Below are 19,701 nucleotides of genomic sequence, written 5' to 3'. Positions count from 1 at the left end.
AGAGGATGTTACTGTCAGCATGGACTATGAGGTTTCAGTTATTAGGTAAATACTTGCATGTTTATCCTGTCTGCCTCTCCTATTTGCTCTCTCTCGCTCTCTCTCTCTCACTCTCTCTCTCTCTCTCTCACTGCAACATTTGCATTTACAGTTGCACTTCTCATCCAGTTTTGGTTTATATTTTCTGTCACTTTTCTCTTCTTCAGCCCTCCTCACTTCTCAGCCCTGCACCCAATCATCTGCACTCTCTCAGCCACTGGGGCTTTCAAAACACAAACAGCTTTACATCTCAGCTGCCGAGGACGAGGAGGAGGGGGAAAGGGTGGAGGAGTGGGACACAAGCTTTTTTTGCCAGGAAGACATTTACGACTGCTGAGATGAGAGGGTGGTTTATGCTGAACATACAGTGCCAGAGGTTGAGAAAGAATGAAATGGTGCTCTGCAGCTTCCACATAACGGCAATGACCCAAACTGTTGTAGGTTATGTAGGGCTGGCACATTTGCGGATTCAATTCTGAGACCAATTCAGTATTTACATTATATATAAATACAGTATAAGCAATAATTTCTAATTTAGGTTTTGGAGCTGAAGATGATTTTGAATTTTTAAAATGATTTAACTGGACAAACTGTCATTGTAAATCATACCATGTTTTGAATAGTTATCATATTGTACTTCAAATAGACACGCGTATAAACTGTTTAATTGAAATATTCGTATACTGGCTGGTGAGGCTGCAGCTGCACATGCTTGAGTGTCCTAATAATAATTGGATTTCTCCGGACAAAGTGTGTAGAAGCACCGCGAGCTGTGTGTTGAGCTGTGAAAAAGCTTTGCCTAATGGTAATGCAGTGATGAGGGAAATATGCTGGCAGCATATGCAGACATAGCAACACACATCCTGCTGCACCCTCTCCTTCCTCTATGGTACTGAGCACAGCAGAGGAATTAGTCGGACTATAAGAGCGATGATATATTAAATTAAAGTAGGATCAAGTAACCATGAGGGCAGGATGTATTTAATTTCTGGTTAAATATCTTTGTGTCAACTGGATTTATTTAACATAAAACCAATCAGCAAAACTAGATCCATGTGTGCATCCACATGCAAAGCCAAGGGCAGATTAAAGGAAACACACCTATCAAATCATTTACTCATTTAATTTACCAATTTAGTGTCTGTCTATGCAAAGTCAAAATTTTATAAATTAGGATCCTAAAACTCAGATGACAAGACTGAAACTAGTTCAGTACTTAAAACATAAAAAGCATGAACATGTATGGTATGAGAAAATCAACATTAGGAATTTTGTCTGCTGTTACTATTGATTCAAAGGTATTCGTTTCAAACAAGCTGCTGTTCGAGGTCATGATACACACATGTAGGACATTTGCCCCTGGATTTAGAGCGCTCTGTCGGGGGTGTGAGTCCCTCAGGTAGCTCCAGCCATCTGTCTGCGTGATTACAACAGCTTGAGGCTCAACAACATCTCACCCTTGTAGGTGACCCTCAGTTAACCGATAATAATCAGACCGACAGACCAAAAAGGAGGTGAATTTACAACAGATGTAGAGCCCGTAAAAAAAAAAAATCAAAACAAAATGTAGGCTGGAAACAAAACAAAACATGTTATATACTGATAGCTTATGTAAAGGCCTGCAAACACATAATACAGATGCAAACACAGCTCTGCTCAGCTGTATGCATTATTCAGATTCAGCCAGTCCGAATGACTGCGGCAGCTATTTTTACTCACTTTGACATCCGGGCAAGATGAAGGAAGGGTACAGACAGGAGGGAGAACTAAATCAAGACACTGAAAGAATAAAGTGTGATGACAACATCAAATAAAGAAAAAGAAAAAAAGCAACTAAGAAAACATGGATGTGATGATTGTTTGAGGGGATATTTGAAGGAAAGGAGGGACGTATTCCTTTCCCCCCCTTGTCTCATCTGTTTTGCCCATATGGAACAAGGATGATCTACAAAAGACTAATTAAGACCCTTAATATTTATTGGCCATTTTATTACTACAGGAAACCCACTCACTGAGTAAATCCAAAGTGAGGCTGTGATTAAAGTAGAAACTGCCACCTGCTGGCAGACTTCATACACACACCATTTTAAGGTTCAGGAGCAGCTGCAGAGGAAAACAAGGTGATGGTGACACCAGGAAGAAATGGGAACATGTCCAGAAAAGGGGGTGTAGGTACGGTAGGGTATGAAATAAGATACAGGTGGCGATACAAGAGGTGAGGGTATGTGTGAAGATTCATGCGTTTGAGTTTGCATGTCAGCGGTGGACGTTACCTGGGCACACTCGTCAGGTAGGTCAGCACGTTGTGAAACTCGCAGTCCGTGATCTCCCCAAACGCAGGGAATTCTGGGAACACAATGATGGGGCTGCCATTATCTCCTCTACCTCCTAAGAAAAAGAAAAAAAGAGAAACATTTTAACTTTCCACATTAATGTAAATCGATTTGAGAAGAATTACTTTGTAATCTTCAGATATCAGCGGAGCTTTCAAAATATAAGATAGTATAGTATGCGAGACAGAGAAATTGATACCACCAGACTTTGTCATAGCTTTTATGCACTCAGTCTGAAGGATCGTTCATGTTCATGTATTACAGTTAGGATAAAAAAAATTTAAAAAAAGAGAGTACAGAAGAAACTCTGGCCAGATGGCGGCACTGATGTTACAGCTGTATTAAGATGAGTGGAAGCTGTAGAGACAGAATTACAATATCCATCATGACAAATGATACAGTCTCAGACTCTCCCTTTTAGAACAACAACACTGAAAATGCCACTGGTTTGACACACGTGTATCTTTTTTCCAACACAGTGAATTGATTATAAGGCTCCTCGCTAGTGTCGATAGTTGATATAAAAAAAAAAAGTCAAAATGAAATGGTTATTAGTAAAAAAACAAAACATTATATCATTATGTTACCACTTTACTACAGTAATTCATGACAACACAAAAACATTTTAGTAATTAATTAGAAGAGTCTGGTCTAGTCCATTCTAAAAAGATTCTGATTAAAATATTGGTAAATCCTGATTAATGCACAGAAGTATATGTCATAATTTTTCTCAGCAGAGGCCCCTCCCACTGCGGATCAAACATCAGAAAGTCCTGTGTTCCTCACTGACATTAATACGGCGACTGAGGACATATGTTATAAGATTCAACATGTTTACACAATGATTCAGGATGGAATTAGAAAGTGAAGTGTGAGATGGAGAGATGCTGCTGTGTTTGCACACAATGATTGATGTTGACATCGACAACCTCACCTCTCTCTCTCACCACACACACACACACACACACACACACACACACACACACACACACACACACACACACACACACACACACACACACACACACACACACACACACACAATCTCCCTCCCTGTGGGAAACAGCTGCTCTGTCAGCGCATGTGCCTGGAATATCAATCTGTCTGCTTTTTCTTCTCTAATCACTATAGCAACAGCAAGTGCACAGTCATGGTTTCAACGTCTGCTCAGATCTTTGTCTGCAAAATGGTTTCCGACACTGCTGCCACAAGGTCATCTCTGCCACATGTGGAGAGGACAGTTTTTTTTATATGACTGCAGGGATTGGACAGAATAGGTGCCATAAACACAGTACTGGCTTCATCTGTGAATGAAATATAGATCAGGTAACAGTGGCGATAAGGCAGCTGGTATCCACGCCCAAAACTGGCAAACAGTGAAGAGGAAGAGGATGACGGTGACATTTGAATAGCAAATCATAACTGCTCTGGGAAAACCGTTCGGCTGAACAATGCAAATACAAAGTGGAAAAGATCGAATATAAATAAATACTGATTCCAGGTATTAGGTAATAAGCAAAAACAACATTCGAAAAATAGAACCACACATTCCCCTTAACCCAAGCAAAACGACAGGATAAAAAAAAAAACCACATAAAACATCACCTGATAGAAAGGCAAACTGCTTCTTAAGGTCGGGGGTGATGTCAGCAGCATGTAGGGGACAGCTGTCCAGCTGCATGATCTCATCTGGGAAAAAAAAAAGTCAAATATCAGTAAAGCATCTGAGCTGAAGATGTAGAGTTTAACATTAAGCCTGACACACTCACAGTCCTTTCACTTTAAGTATAATTTTTAAACTGTCACTTTATAATAATCAATCTGCCATTTTCACACATAACCAAGTTATACATACAATATATATATATATATATATATATATATATATATATAGAGATCCATTGTCAAATTATTTTTAAGGGCTGAATTAAACTTCAATCTGACATTTCCCACAAAAAAAACACCAATACAGTAATATCTACAGTACTTTATGATCAAAGAAAAGTCATTTCACAAGTCTGTTCTACTGTAGATTACACAGTTTTGATAAATTGATAAGCTTTATTAACAGCTCTCAACCCCACATGCACTCCCTTTATACGGATTAAGATAATCTGATTAAAAGGTTCAATCCCCCAGTTGGAGAGACTGTTTATACCAGAGATCAAATGGGAGGTTGGGGAGTTGGCTAGCCAGAGACTACGTGGAACGGTTGCAGACTGTAGAGAAATGTAAATGATACTATAATGACATACAGTTATACAGCAGGTCAATTTATATTATGGTCTCATTAAAGCAGGGAGATACAGATGAAATAAATATGGCAAATGCATACAAACATCTGAGTCCGTCAGTTGTTAGCCCTCATGAATATGCATGAAAGTCACTGAAAAAAAAAGTCCTTAATCATCCTCTCAATACAGTACGAGTAGTGTATACATTAACAAACCAGTTTCTGCTGAACTTTGAACAGTTTTGATGATTTCACGAGAGTTTCTGTGTTTTTCTTTTTCTCAGTTCCTCTCTGTGGTTTGAAGTGGGCAGAGCTCAGTGAGGGAAAAGGCACCCATAAGGATTTAGCAATAACCAAATAAGAATCTGATGGCAGTTGTGGGGTTGATGCTGAAGACACCATGGTCACCCGTAATGAAATCTGAGCAAAGCAAATCCACACAATCTTTATGAAACAGATTGTACTTTTAAATCGTTAATTTTAATATTTAAACATTAGGTTTATCTTCCTAAAATTTCCCTTTAATTAATTAACACTTAGCTAGTCAGAAATACTGAATTAATGTTGAAGAGAAATACATAAGTTTTGAAACCAGGTTTTCAGAGGCTTTGTGGTAAAAAAAAGAAAAAGAAAAACTGGCCACAGTTCAACTTGAAACAGAGACAGCAAAGGGCAAAACAGATCAATACAATAAACATGATGAAGCACTGCTTTACTACAGCTAGCACTCTACTGTATGTCTCTTACAAAATCTATCCTTTACGTCGTCTAGCTAAATGTATAATTTCACAATATTCAAGGTGAATACAACTCCGAATTCACTTTACTGTCTGTTTACAGCTGTGGCATATATATAAAGTAGGTAATTCAACCCTGAATAACATTTCCTCAGTTACTGGCCACAAGAGTATGTCTATAGATGCCCGCATATTTTATATCTACCTCCCACCGCTGGGTGTATGTCATCAAAGCTAAGAGACAGTACATGAACACAGAAGAACATAAAATATTAAGAAGCATTGGCTTCTTATTTGTAAAAGCACCAATGACTAAGCACAGACTGCATGATGACGCTGTACTTCAGGTAAAATGGGCCAAATGTCTGTTACTGCAGGTGAAAATGATGAGAAAAATGATGACGAGGGAACAGAAAAGCCCAAAGATTACAGGTAGGGAGTTTACTGTAAATGTGGATGCAAACACAAATACGCATGTTGAAGTAACATTCAAGAGCAATATTGACTTTGTTTACTTCATTTTCTCAAAGCAATCCACTCTGACTCACCCCGTCAATGTCACACTGCAAAAGTAGTAGTTTATTATTTGCGACACACGTGACAATGAGGTCAACTGAAGAACACAAGACCGTCTAAAATAAATACACAAAAAAAAACAGTTGACGAGAGTTAGAGGAAGGATATCAAGAACTAAACAGACAAAACGCATGAGAATACGGTCCGTCCCAAGACCTTTCCTTGTATGGCAAAGTACCTGTCCTGTGACATCCACCGAGGCGGTGACACTGGCCCCAAACATGTCCACCTAGTCGGTCTTCATACTAACTGGAGCAGTCGGTCCATTAGAAAATATCCTACACTGTTCCCTTCTGTGTCGTGTACGTTAAGATGAGTGTCTGCGTCTCTTCACAGGTTCACTCCCTTTACTTTGAGCCCTCCTTAAACAAACCAAAAAGTCTTACTGTTCCTCTTTGTTTGGCAGTGAAACATCCAGGTATCAGGTGACTTCACTGTAGGGTGTCACTACACTGACATACATTGCTTGCTTGCCATCTCTCTCTCTCTCTCTCTCTCTCTCTCTCTCTCTCTTACACACACTCTTAAACCATTTGTTGACAGCACTCTCTCAGGTGTGTCCTTTTAGTCTGACATTTACAGTCTCCTGCCACCTTTAAACTTTGTCCTTTCATCAATCAAAGGTTTTAGCTGATTGGGAGACTTCAGGGAACACAGTGGAGTCTTTGTATGCACGAGCCCATTGACTACTGTACACCACAAGTCTCTTCACATTACTATCCAAGACATTATTATTCATTTTATTGAGCTTTTGACAGCTTTTCTACCTGCCAGTGAATATTTGAAAAACTTTATAAAATAATTTTGCAGATTCCTTTGTCCAAATTGACTAATAAGTGCATCTGTTGTAACAAGAGCTTAATGTCATGCAAAACAATAAATTAATCTCAGACAAACAAAAAACGTTAAGTGTGTCAAGTGGCGAATGAGTGAGGGACGACCTGATAATTGAATCATTAATAGGTAGTTCCTAAATAATGATAATTAGAGGATTTATAACTGAGTTACAAAAGAAAAGACTGGGAGGTTCTTCAAGAGAAGTTGGTGAATCATTAGATGATAATCAGCTTATGAATATTCATGATTTGACATGCTCATTGCTTTTTAAAGTTTTTGTTAAAGAGGATCAAGCAGCTCCTGTTTAACTCTGAACCAGCAACGACCACTAAATATTTACGTTTTAAGCTTTTTAGATGTTGAGATTCTTTTACTTTCCTACTGCAGCAATAAACAACGACCACAAATGTCCAACCAGAGTCTATTTTCAGGTACATGAAGAGTGAGCCCTTCTGTAAAAGAGATATGGCCAAATTATTAGTTTTTTGATACTATTGCAGTTTTTATGCCTTAACTGATAAATAAAAATGATTTGTAGCTTTATATTTGAAAGCATTGTCACCTACAGTGCTGGCGGCACAAGCAAACTGTCATCCGACTCAAATTAAAACAATGCTGAATCCTGAGTGGTGCATGAAAATAAATGAGATTACCCTTTTTCAAAATGAAGACCAGAGGACTTCAAACCAGTAAAAAAGAGCTCTGAGAAAGCAGCAATAACAGAAATCCTTCATGTAAAACAACCACAACTGTCCGACACAATTTTGCACTCATAGAACCTCTACGAAGCTGATTGACAAAAACAGGTTTTCAGGGTTGTTTATGATATCACTGTGAGAGGAAGAAACATTAATAGTCATAATGATAGAGATCTTGGTGACCTTGCAGACCCTTTGTTAAGTTTATTACTAACAGTCCTAAACAGCCTCCGGTTACTGAAGCAGGTGGTTTTAAATCTTCTATGACGGCAGGGGACCTCTAAGGATGACACATAGATTACACTAATCTACCATGTACAGGGACAGACACACATGCACACTGTGTTTAGTAAATTGTTAATATTATACAGAAACAGATAATCAAATTGGCAACAAACCTGGGATTAAAATGTCATCTAATCCATCATGACCTGGGATGTTAATCAATCACATTTAACATTTACAGCAGTCTGTTTCTTCTTCTCTAGTAGAAATACGTCTGTTTGCGATACGTTAGAGGTTGCACTAATTATTTTGTTATAGATTAAAAACCTGATCTATGGCTGGAAAAATATTACTGATCTCTCTCAGGGACTGTGTCTGTTTTAGTTTTCAGGAAAATCATCTCACCTGAAAAAGCATCAGTGTTTTAACTCTTCACTTATTACAAGAAAAAAAAAGGATCATTGTTGGCCTTCTTCACCACTAATTTGACACAATTTCAAAAGACATTTGTAGTTAACAGCTATTGATTAGGAACTACTGACGGATATCTCCAGATTCAATTGAGACACAACTTCCTTTTCCTGTTTTCGCTCAAATGAACCTCAGGCAAGGGTGTTTGTGCCCCAAAGTCTCCTCAACAGAAGGCAGGCAAGAGGAAATGAGACCAGGTAAATGAGCATCTGTGATGTTTGTAACTTGGTAAAGCCGAGCTGGTGAGTTGATAATGGCCAGCGCTGCCCTGAGGTGTTTGGACACAAAGCAACGTGGCTGTCTAGCCAACTGCAAAGCGCTCCCAGCTGCTCACACGCTCCTTATGTACTCAAGTTCACACAGAAACCTTTGACAGTTTCCACTTTTCCGACCCGGCCTCACTCACTCTGCCAGCCACACCCTGCCCTCTGAAACTCCCACACATATCAAATCAAAACCAACCCCCCACCTAGCCCAGCAATAGCTCCACTTTGTTTCCAGAGTGAGGCTATTCTGTTACTGAAAAATCCCCTCCTGAAAGCCCCATTTGAGCTTCAACCCTCTTTTACTGTAACTTTTTTTGTTTTTATACTCTTAACCTCTTCTCACTGGCCTTTCCAAAGTAGCCCCAATTTTAATTTTTCACAGTATTAATGACTGCTTGTGTATACTTACTTGTGTTCTTTGGGTTTCATCAAATTTCTTAAAATGTTTGTCTTTAAATGTATTTGATTTTGTTAGGAATAACTATTTTCTTATTTGATGATGTAATTTGTTTTAATTCGTTTGGGCAGCACGTATGATGTGTTTAAATTAGAGATATAAATAAGACTTGGCTTGACTGTATACATAATATCCACAAGATATTCTTAGTATTCTTCACTTCTTCATTCCCTTTCATACTTACACTCAGTGTTTCCAATAATACAACTGTAAAAGCCCTCCGGGCCACCTGAATGTAGGCCAGTATCATATACTACTGTATTTCTCACAAAAGACTGTGAAACCGTGTAAAAGTACTGTGAAAGTAACAGACCAGAAATGTCTTACACATCCCCGCAACATGAAAACAAAAATGATGAAGCTCACCGACGATGAAAGTTCAAACTATTTTTGATGTTTATTTTGACATTGCACGACGTGATAGATAAATAGAAAATACTGAAATAGTTGCTGCTGAAATCTTGTACTGAAAACGACAATTGGACTTTGACATTATTAAAAAACTTTTTCTGCTATTTTGTGATAGATAAACTCTTATTATTTAGAAAATACACAACCTAAACAAACATTACTCCCTCGTAAACACACACCCGCGTATGCTGGTTGAGGCAGTAATGTTCTTTAAAAGGCTTAACGGCTGAGATTAGTGTCCACTCACGCTCGTGTGTGACGAGTCAAATGTTAGTGGGTCACAGTCACACACCTGAACCACCTATCACTACTGACACGGATTAAACAGGACTAGACCAGAGGACTGAAATCCTTGTTCACCACAAAGGTAAACAAAACCCCCCAAAAACAAAACTATAAACAACAAAACAGTCAATTATTTTTGTTTTTTCACATCTAATATTTAAGTCTTTTCTCTGTGTGCTTCCTGCCCTTCTTTGTTTCTCTTAAAACGAATGTAAAATTACTATAAAAATATCTAAATAAACCGTCCAGATTTGGGGGGGAATGGGCAGGGCACAGAGGTGGGGGAGGGCACCAAAGGGGAATAAGGGGCTTATAGTGAGAGAAGCAGAGATAAAGCAAATGTCTGACCAGTGACAGATAAGTCTGTGTAATATGAAGGAAGCCAAAAGGTCAGAGGTTTCAGATGAACAGGGTGAGGGTGGTGATTGGCAATTGTGCTGATTGAACAAATAATTAAACAACTAAGATGCAGCCTGAACACAACTGGATAGAAGTAGAAAATATGTAATCCTTCTGTAGAAATGAATAAAAAAAAAACAACACGTGCAAAATATTATAATGCCTCTAAAACAGTCCATCAAAAACAGTTTACAGGCTTTTCTGCTCCAAATTCATTTATCCACGGTTAAGTAATGCATCACTGCTGATGTTATTGCCACATCCCACATGTATGCACAACACAGGACACAAATGGACATATAGCATCTGATTCCTCTGTGATTTACCAAGTTTATCTTTTCTTTCTCTACTCATAATAGATTTTAAAATAACAAACATATTCATTGTGCGAAACTGTGAAAGGTGAACTGAAACGGATGTTGAAAAGTGGAAGGTGTGGTGGCAAGATAACAGAACCTCTGCTTGAATTAATGTGATACAGGAATAAGCTGTAAAAAAAAAAAAAAAAAAAACATCAAAGAAAGAACATCTGACACCTACCACACAGCCAGTGGCAGCGGCGGGAAAATCTGTAGTAACTTTCCACCTCCTCAAGAGCAATCCGTACATGAACCCCTCTCTCCCCTCCTGGCCCCAAACACATTTCCAATGCTCCCTCCATCTCTTCGTCCTCACTCTCCTCAGTCTGATCAGCCATCTCTACTTTCATCTCCGATTCATCCTCGTCATTCTCTACTGGCCCTGAATTAGCCTCTATCTCACCTTCCTCTTGAGTTTGACTCCCTCGATCTCCTCCTTTGCTCTCTTCTCTTTGCTCCTTACTATCAAGCAGAATATCTGTGTGTCCTGTAATCACAAACCTGTCCAACTCCTCTCTGTCGGGGCATTTGTCTGAATGTACAACCAGCTGTCCTGCCAGAGTCACCTCTGAGTCCGTTTTCATGCAAAACCCAGATCCGAGCTCAACCTCAACATCCTCCTCCATCAAGGAGCCTGAATCTGCCATCTCCTCTCCTCCCACCCTCCTGTCCCAGTCATCTCTTTCACTCCTCTTCTGCAACATTTGTTCCATGTAGCTTTGCAAAAGGTATCGCAGAAACAATTTCCCTCTCATTCTGACTCCACCTTTCCTGCGAACTCTACATTCAGCCTCCTCGCTCCCTGTCAGGCTGCAGGTGCTCCACAGCCTGCGGACATCAGTCAGTAACTGAGAGGACTTCCCATTGCAAACTCAGGTTACCTTCCCTGTGTACAAAAGCCACAGTGTAGTGCTCGACCCCACCCTCCCTCCTTGACCAACTCCCCTAAAAGGGCAATTACCCGAGTGCCACCAGCTCAGAAACAATGCCTCCACCTGGCTGATAAATGAGTCTGAACTCTAAAAAGAATCCAGTCGTAAATGAGGAAGAGGAAAAAGTTGTGCAGGATACGTGATGTTATGCTGCAGTATGTTGTGTCATGTAGGTACTGCAGGTCCCAGCACTCATTTACCTGGGCCAACAAAACCGGGATCCTCGTCTGCCTTATCTCAGGAGATGTGGACCCAAAGTACAAAGCCTCCATTCTGACCAGCCATTCAAACACTGCCTGCATCCCCATTTAACCATTCACTGACTGTATCTATTGAAAGCCTCTTTTCTTGTTTACTCCACTCAAAAGACCCCATTCTTACAAACTTACTGAAAGACTTTATTCTAACGAGACCTCTCAAAGAGAGACACTGTTTCTTAACAGAATGTGGCAATTTAGATTCCATTTCAATGAGCTGTGTGAAAGATACACTTTCAGTCAAGACATCCAGTGGTGCTAGAAGGGTTGAGCAAGACGTGTTTATGTAAAATGTGTGAACGCCTGCATCTGCATGTGTGTGCATGAGTGTGGGTGAGTTGCAAGTGTTTGCGGGGTGTTTCCCGTGTGTTTGCTCTACGACCAAAGGCATGCATGAGGTCATCAGTGTCATAAACCTTCAGCGATAAAAGCCGAAGCCATTAGACTAGAGAATTACACAACTTAAGGTGAGCATGACGATCAAACAAAGGGACTGACTAATACATAAACTCACAATATAATTTAGAGACATCAATTCACATAAAACCAGTAAGTGAAGAGTGACCCTGAAGCAGCTAGTCTATTAAACAGACTTTCTCTGTCTCAGATGTATCCATCAGGAATTTGGCTGCTGTCTGCACAAAATGCAAGTAAAAGATGGATGAACACTAAGAAGATGCAAGAAATGGATATATCTTTTTCTCCCATTGCGGTATGGCAAAATTCCCTCAGCACTGCAGTCCTTGCCAATAACAACTCCAAAAAAACAACCACAGCAAGGACATCATCTCTTACTGGGTCCCCATCCAAATACACTGTCCAAAATGTTTGTTTTAATTGTTCAAGTGTTTTCCTGAAAACATCTTCCAGGACAAACAGGCATACAGTTGAATGTAAAGCCACTGTCCGAAATGCTGTGAAGAGTTGGCGGTTTAGAGGAAGGAGTTCTTTTCTTTAAAGCACCTACATTTCAGGTCACCTTTTCACTTGCATTTTGGTTAACCAGGAGGTTGTGATTCATTTCTTGGGAGAGAACCATACAAATGCAAGTAATCACACAAAACACTATAGACTATAGGATCTGGTCGTTAATGGCCTCAGTCTACAAAACCAAACAACTAAAGAAATCAGCAATCCCTCTCTTGAATTCTATTCATGGCTAATGACTCTACCAGAAGAGAGAGGAAAGGAAACGAAAATCTTCCTCTGAGACCTCGCAGCTTCAGGTACAGATAAACAAAGCTGACAAGATGTGCGCATTATATATCTAGTTCATGCACACCAAAATATATGCACATCCTGTATCTGCAAACACATACCGTACAATCTTTAAGTGCCAGGTAAGTAAATAAGAGCTTCGAACACTCAGTGACATTGATCAAGGAACGGCGCATACAGAAATATCTGAGTACAACCTTGGTGAGAGGTGAGGCTGCCTCACAAAAACTAAGGTTACATCGGGAACAAAGATGTGAACGTTTGAAGAATATGTAAGGTTTTAAGATATGCACTGTGTCAGCATGCTGTAAAAAAAAAAAATAGCTTACAAAAAACCCCTATAAAAACAGAAAAATAGTTTTTCCTAGATGAAAAAAAAAATGCACAAAGACGCACAAAAATAGCATCCATATGTCACCTGACTCACGTGGCTTAAGCGGGACCATTGGCATCCCACTATCCCATTGAGAAGTGTTCCTCCTGGTTGTCCTCACCATCCTTCTCTCACTGCGTGTTAGTAGTCCTTTTTGAAACAAGCACCAGAAACCGAAGTCTCAAAGTGACCACAACCTGGCTGACAGCACAGCAAACTGAAAACTCAGCAGCTTTAATCAGCAGTTCCCATTCCTTTGCACCAGCGCATCTGGTGGTAAGGTGCTGCGCAATGCAATTTCTGCATTTGCTGAAGAATCTGCTACCGCTACGGAAAAGTGTCAGTGCAGCTGCCCAGATCTGTATGTTGGAAACTGGAGGGGTTGTTTGAGCTGCGTAGTCACGTACTCACACACATACACGAAATGTTGCACACACAAGGACCCAGAAACCGTGCAGTGGGGAGCAAGGGAAGCCCACAGGAAACTCTGTGTGAGGCTCTGGGCGTGATGCCCTCCACAACTCTGGCCAGAGCATCAGAGAGCAATATATTATGAACACACACGTGTGTGTATGTACATGCGCAGAGATGAGTCATCTCATGTGCAACTTTCCACTGCAAGAAAGTTGGAAATAAAGTATGAAAGCAAACATGAACACTCACAGACACACGCAATACAGTCTCTCTTCCTCGGTCAATCTTACCATCCCAGTCTCTCCAGGAGTTCTTGCGGCTGGCAGGGTTGAAAGGGAAAGGAGAGCCCAGTCCAGAGATGTCCAAGTTCTGGATCAGATGACTGAGCCGGTTCATGATGCGGTGCGACGTCTCACCGCCCTCCCGCAGAAACTCGTGCAGAGACATGAGAGCCGGCTGCTGGTCTCACACACTCAAACGAACTCTGTCATCCAGTGAGACCTCTCGCTGCACTGTCAAACCTCTGCTGCTCACTCCAATAGACCCCAAAGTGCAGCCCCCCAAAAGCAGACATGGGAAAGATCCTTCTTTGTGGTACTGTGCCGGGTCACTCAGGACCACAATGACATGCTCTCGCGTGCATCCTGTGATGAGACGTCTGCAGTGGCTACAAACAGGGTAAGCTCACTGTCCTCTGCAGAGCCACATTGGGGACTCAAGGAAATAGCACACTGCAGAATCGGAAAGAGCTGAGTCACTGTCTGCACAACCTCTGAAACAAACGGAGGTGAGAACGGGCCCACGTCTGGCCTCACAAACGCACACTCACAGTCGGATGCACACACTAACTTCGCCGCCGGTGCATCTATTGACAGCTCAGAGTAGCATAGGTCTCCAAGGCAGGGCGAGAGGGGAGGAGGGTGGAGTGGAGCAGAAGCAGAGGGCAGCCGGTGGAGCACAAATCCCCTTCTGCTGCTCAATCTAATTATATTCCGCCACTCCTTTACTAATCTGCCTTTTCTTTCCCTCTTTCTATCTCCTCAGATTCTTCCATGCATTTAAATTCCTGGTGAACCAGGAGAGAAGCATGACAATTGCACCGAAACCAATCAGCTGCAGAAAAAAAACAAAAAAAACAGGCCAGCACATAAAACTTTATGGTGGACACAAACAGCTTAGGGTCTGTTGCTTGTCATATGTAGCCACTAAATGAGAAGCAAACACAGTGGGTCCCCTTTGATGGGAGAGAAGAGGGGACTATTTTCTGGCAGGCTTTTAAGTTTATATGCGTGTTTTGTGTGAGTGTTTGGCTGTGTTGTGCAGTTAGAGTTGGCAAGCAAAAAACAGTTTGCAGTTTATAGGCTTAGAATAGAGATGAGAGAGGAGCTGCACTCTCTCACATACTGATGAGGGGACTGCAGGGGACAGGACCCACAACACCGGCTCCCTATTCAGTGACATCCACTCTTTTCTGCCAGCTCTCCATCTTTCCTCTATCTTATTAACAATGAGGTCTGATCCCTCCTTTAAGGCATCTCTCACCTCCTGTGTGCTACCTTGTCTGTGGCCCCTCATCCATGTTTGCCCCCTCATTGACATCACACTTGCATATACTGCATGTGGGGAACACAAAAATAAACAAGTGCACAAAGGGTCATACAACCAGCCTTTCCTCTGTTCCCCACAATGACAGAGGCCACTAAAATCCACAAAGACCAACAAAAAAACATGAAATAACGAGAGTCTTCAGCAGTGCGAGATGCTCTGTGAGGTTGTACTCGTTCATAACGGGGCTTTAAGCTATAGGCTAATGTCAGCATGTTATCATGTTCACAGTGATAATGCTAACATGTTTACTACAAAGTAATAGTGCAAAATTTACTGGTTTATGTGATCATCACAAATATCACCATGGTTACGTAAAATAGAGGCCATGCTAAATTCAGGATACTAAAATTTGCTAATCAGCACTAAACTAAGGTTGATGGAAATGTCATGAGTTGGCAGGTATTTGGTTATAAACCGAAGTATTAGACAATTTGATCCAATGTCTGAGCGAGAGGAAAAGCCAGGAAAATGAATTACTAATCATCGCAGCGCGTCCAAAAGCTGTCAGAACATTTTACTAAAAACCACAGATGTCTACCTTGTATGGGTGATATTGTACAGAGGAAAAGGCATTAGGATTCAATGGCAGACAAACAAATACAGCCATCCATACAGCCATGCCATTAGTATGGCTAGAAGCCTGATGTTATTCATTTATCAGTATCACTATTATGTATAAATACATGAATTTGTCTTTACAAATATGATAAAAACAAATATAAAGATAGAGTAGATAAACAAAACATTTGACATTAAGTTTTCAAATTCCTCTTAAAAGATACAGAAGTTAGATTTTGTTTGACAGAAAAGTCAAATACATAGTGACTAGTAAACAAACAAACGGAGAATGCTATATATTACTGCAGCACTCTCCTCGGCTGTGGCTACTTGAATCTTTCTGGCCATGACTGACAAGCCGGACACCAATAGTGGCCTTCTTGATCCATCTGGCTTTAGGGATGAACAGCACAGCTCATCTAGGTTAAATTAACCTTTGACCTCTTAGTAAAAAGAAACCTTACACTCGCAATGTGTTAACAAAAAAGTCTGACATTCATATCTGATCCATCAGCCTCCTTGTTGAGCTTTCTGTTCAAACATAACAACAGAGGGGCATTTAATCAATACAAATGACTTCTTGGCTCAGCTAAACTGCAAGAATTAACTAAACAGTCTCACATGAGCAGAGAGGCGTGAACACATACTCGCCATATCAGCTGAAAAAAAAACCTCCACAACCCAAACAATAATATATCTCTTTTACCGCACAATAAATAACAACAGGCCGCCGGCATCATCAGCTGCAGATGAACACTTTCCTGCTGGAAAACCTGTGACTCACTGAACTGTACGAGTCCCTTTAAATCAACTGGAAGTAGGTCAAACGCCCAGTTAGAGAGTCCAGGAGAGGCTACAATTAACAATGGTATTCATAACTGATGTAATCAACTATGTTTATCTTTCAATAATCCTATATAAAGTGTATTTTATATTTAAAAGAATATTTAGATTCTCTCGCTTTCCTCAAGCACCATAACAAGTGTGACCTTGTGAGGTTTTGAGTGAAATGTCTCAACTATTGGATGGATTGTCATGAAGGTTTGTACAAACTCACTTTGTGAGGACTCTCATTGCCATATTGTATTCCTTAGTCTCTTACCCTAACTTAAACAATCACAATTTAGTGTCTAACCCCAACCGTAATCAAAAAAACAAGTCTTAACTCTCTAATTGCAATTTTAAGTTGTCAGGACCACCCTAAATGTCCTAAATGGCCTCACAATGTGCGTTTGTCCACATAAATGTTTTGTTTTTGTTTTTTTATAAAAAAAATTGATCACAACTGCAGAAAGACACTCACTTCACTTCACTTCGGTAATCCTTTCTCATCCAGAAAGAATATTTTAATATATTTAATACTTTAGTTTATGTTAAAATCAAACATCTGTAAAAGTGTAATTCCCAAAATCCTTATGTTTTAAATGTTAATTAGCAAGGTGAGCAGGGTTGACATTATACTTTTTTTTTTGCTAGACTTATTTCTCCATGAATTATTTCTGTCTCCAAAAAGCTGTTCAAAAATAGCTCTGCCCACTCACTGACTGCACTGAAGGACGGACTGCGTCAGTGCAACAGAAAATGAACGCGAGCCACAGGTTGGGACGCACATTTTATATGCACTCATGTTAACAGCACAGACAGTCAGAAACGACAAGCTAAAAGAGACACAAGCAGTTTGTTTGTAACTTCGTCTCCGGGGAAAAGGAATGATACAACACAACGCTTCCTTTTCAGTGCAGGGGAAGAGAACAGTTTGCCAGATTATACAATGCTAAATCCTTTTCATCCTCAATTGACTTCATTTCCCTGGATCTCTCTTTTCCTCACTCTCCCTTCCTGTCTGCTGTCTTCTGTGATCAGTGTTAGACTCTCCTCTCTGAGCCGATTACCACTCCCGTCCTCCTGCCAGAGCACATTCCTGTCACATTTCCTCATAACAGAGTGCTGCCACTGACGGGGTTTCTGCAACTGTTTAAGTTTGACGTTTCACACTCAATAGCTGCACATGAAAACAGAAAATTGTGACAGTATGACCTATTTTTCACTTTTATTTCAGCATAGTAATAACGCACATTGTAATTCATCTTCAGAGCTCAAATTTGTGCATTTTCATTCCTCTAGCTCGGACAGAGCCATGTTCCCCTCCTCCTCCTCCTTCCAAGTCCACCCACTCACTCACTCACTACTGCCATGCTTTCACCATCTCTGGTGCTAAGGAGAAGAGGAGGCAACTACAGCCTACTGTGCTGTATTAAAAAAAATTTTTTTTTTAAATCCAATAAGAACCTCATCACCTTAGAAGACATAAAAATCAGTCACACAAAGGGAAAAATTACTAGAAAATCAACCACTAAACCTTGTTTCTCCTCACTTAGCTCCCATAGTTTTACATCCACAGCTCTAAAAACAAATAATGTACCAACAGCTGAGATGTTACACATTTCTCTAAATGAGGTTTCACAGACGCCAAATGAAACGATATCAACGTGAAACGAAATGTTTGCTGTCCAAGTGTGAGGTATGCGCGTGTGCTCATTTATGTTTGTGAGAGTGAGTGTGTGCTGGCTGTGAGTGGATTAACGGAGATCTCTATAAATGGATCAAAATCAAACAGAAACAAACACGAAAAATCTTATTAGTGGCATTAGCTTGGCCAAGGAGAAACATACGTCCTTTAATCAGTGGCAACAAATCAAGAGACTAGAGGAGCCGCATCAGGACACCAGATAGAGGGTAATTAACTGAAAAAGAGTAGGCCAGTGGGCTACTGTGTCATAATACAGCCTGTATTTCTTCATATTTCACAGACATCGTTGTACAGATTACAGGCTGTTTAACGTGAAACCTGGTGTGTGTGTGTGTGTGTGTGTGTATATATATATATATATATATATATATATATATATATATATATATATATATATATATATATAAAGAGAGTGTTGCGTATGAAAACTGTTCAACATAATTGTGTGATAAATAGTTTCAGGTCTTGTTTCACAACAGCACGTATCTTACAGGATCAAATAATGTGGGTCAATATCATATTCTTCCACAGCAAGCATAAACTGTAAAGTATATGTGGTCTCGTAAAACAAAAGCAAAGCTTGCTGGCCAAATACCAGCTTAGCTTGAGGCAGAAACATCACGAACACTATCACATTAAATGCAGTGTCGTTTCATACAGAAACAAAAGGTTTGTAGCCGACACTGATCTGACCTTTTTCTTCATAAACCAATTTGTTTAGCCTTTCATATGGTCTATATCTAACCAAGCCAGAGGAACAATATTGTCTCTTATTGTGACCATATACAGATTAGCAGAGTATTTCATCAGCTGTGTATCCATGTTTAAGACAAACATGCACGCTCGTCAACAATCAAGAATACAATGACCAGGGGCTATGGTTGGTTTTGACTGTGTTGTTGTCACCTACCAATGCTTCTGGTGACGGTCCTTAGTCTCTCCAGCAACTCCCCGATGGCCATCTCCTCTGTCTTCATCCACAGGATCATCTTCCAGAGGGACAGTGGAAGACCAGCTGCCCAGGCAAAAGACACTCTCACGGGAAGGCGAGACAGCTTGCCTGCTTTTTGCTGAACGATGCTTCGGAGAGAGGGGATGATGGTGAAGAGGACGGGAGAGGGGGACTGTAGCGGTGACAAGCCCAGCCGAGCAGAAGGGAAGAGGGAGATGCAGCGGGGTGAACTAGCTCAGGATGTGACTGCCTAGCTGTTTCATTCGGCTCACAAATTCTGGAGGAAGGAGATCCGAGACAAAAGGGGGTGTGCGCAAGGATGCTTGTTAAAAATGAGGATAGAGAGGATGCTGCAGAGAAGGATGAGGAAATGATGCTGAAGCTGCTACGGTTGTGAAAGCCCCGGCTACAGCAACGAGTCCTCCACAGAGGGATGCAGAGCGAATGACGACAGCAGCGGCGATAGGGAGGAGGTGGTGTAGCAGCCTCAATCACACATGCATGCCTCGGTGTCAGAACACATGATGGTGCAA

At 40.7% G+C, this 19,701-nt stretch overlaps 1 protein-coding gene across 4 annotated transcripts in view; it reads right to left on the bottom strand.

Annotated features, from left to right (window-relative positions):
* LOC138626152 (guanine nucleotide exchange factor DBS-like) overlaps positions 1-14,370 on the bottom strand; it is a 30,247-nt gene extending 15,877 nt beyond the window's left edge. The window contains exons 1-3 of one of the 4 annotated variants that reach the window (XM_069707614.1): positions 13,811-14,370; positions 3,978-4,061; positions 2,313-2,427 (exon numbers count right to left, since the gene is read on the bottom strand). In XM_069707614.1, coding sequence (XP_069563715.1) covers positions 2,313-2,427; positions 3,978-4,061; positions 13,811-13,967 — 356 coding nt within the window. In that variant the 5' untranslated portion in view covers positions 13,968-14,370. Of the gene's footprint in view, positions 1-2,312; positions 2,428-3,977; positions 4,062-10,507; positions 10,975-13,810 lie in introns of those variants that run through there. The other 3 variants (XM_069707616.1, XM_069707612.1, XM_069707615.1) reach the window with 3 other exon arrangements.
* Positions 14,371-19,701: the final 5,331 nt, after the last annotated feature.

Source organism: Brachyistius frenatus, unplaced genomic scaffold (genome assembly GCF_029030835.1).
Source record: "Brachyistius frenatus isolate BFR_SWC_R1_liver_20210118 unplaced genomic scaffold, ASM2903083v1 Contig_70, whole genome shotgun sequence".
Taxonomy (NCBI): Eukaryota; Metazoa; Chordata; class Actinopteri; family Embiotocidae; genus Brachyistius; species Brachyistius frenatus.
Note: the sequence above shows the minus strand (reverse complement) of the source record. Positions and strands in the feature narration are given on the sequence as shown.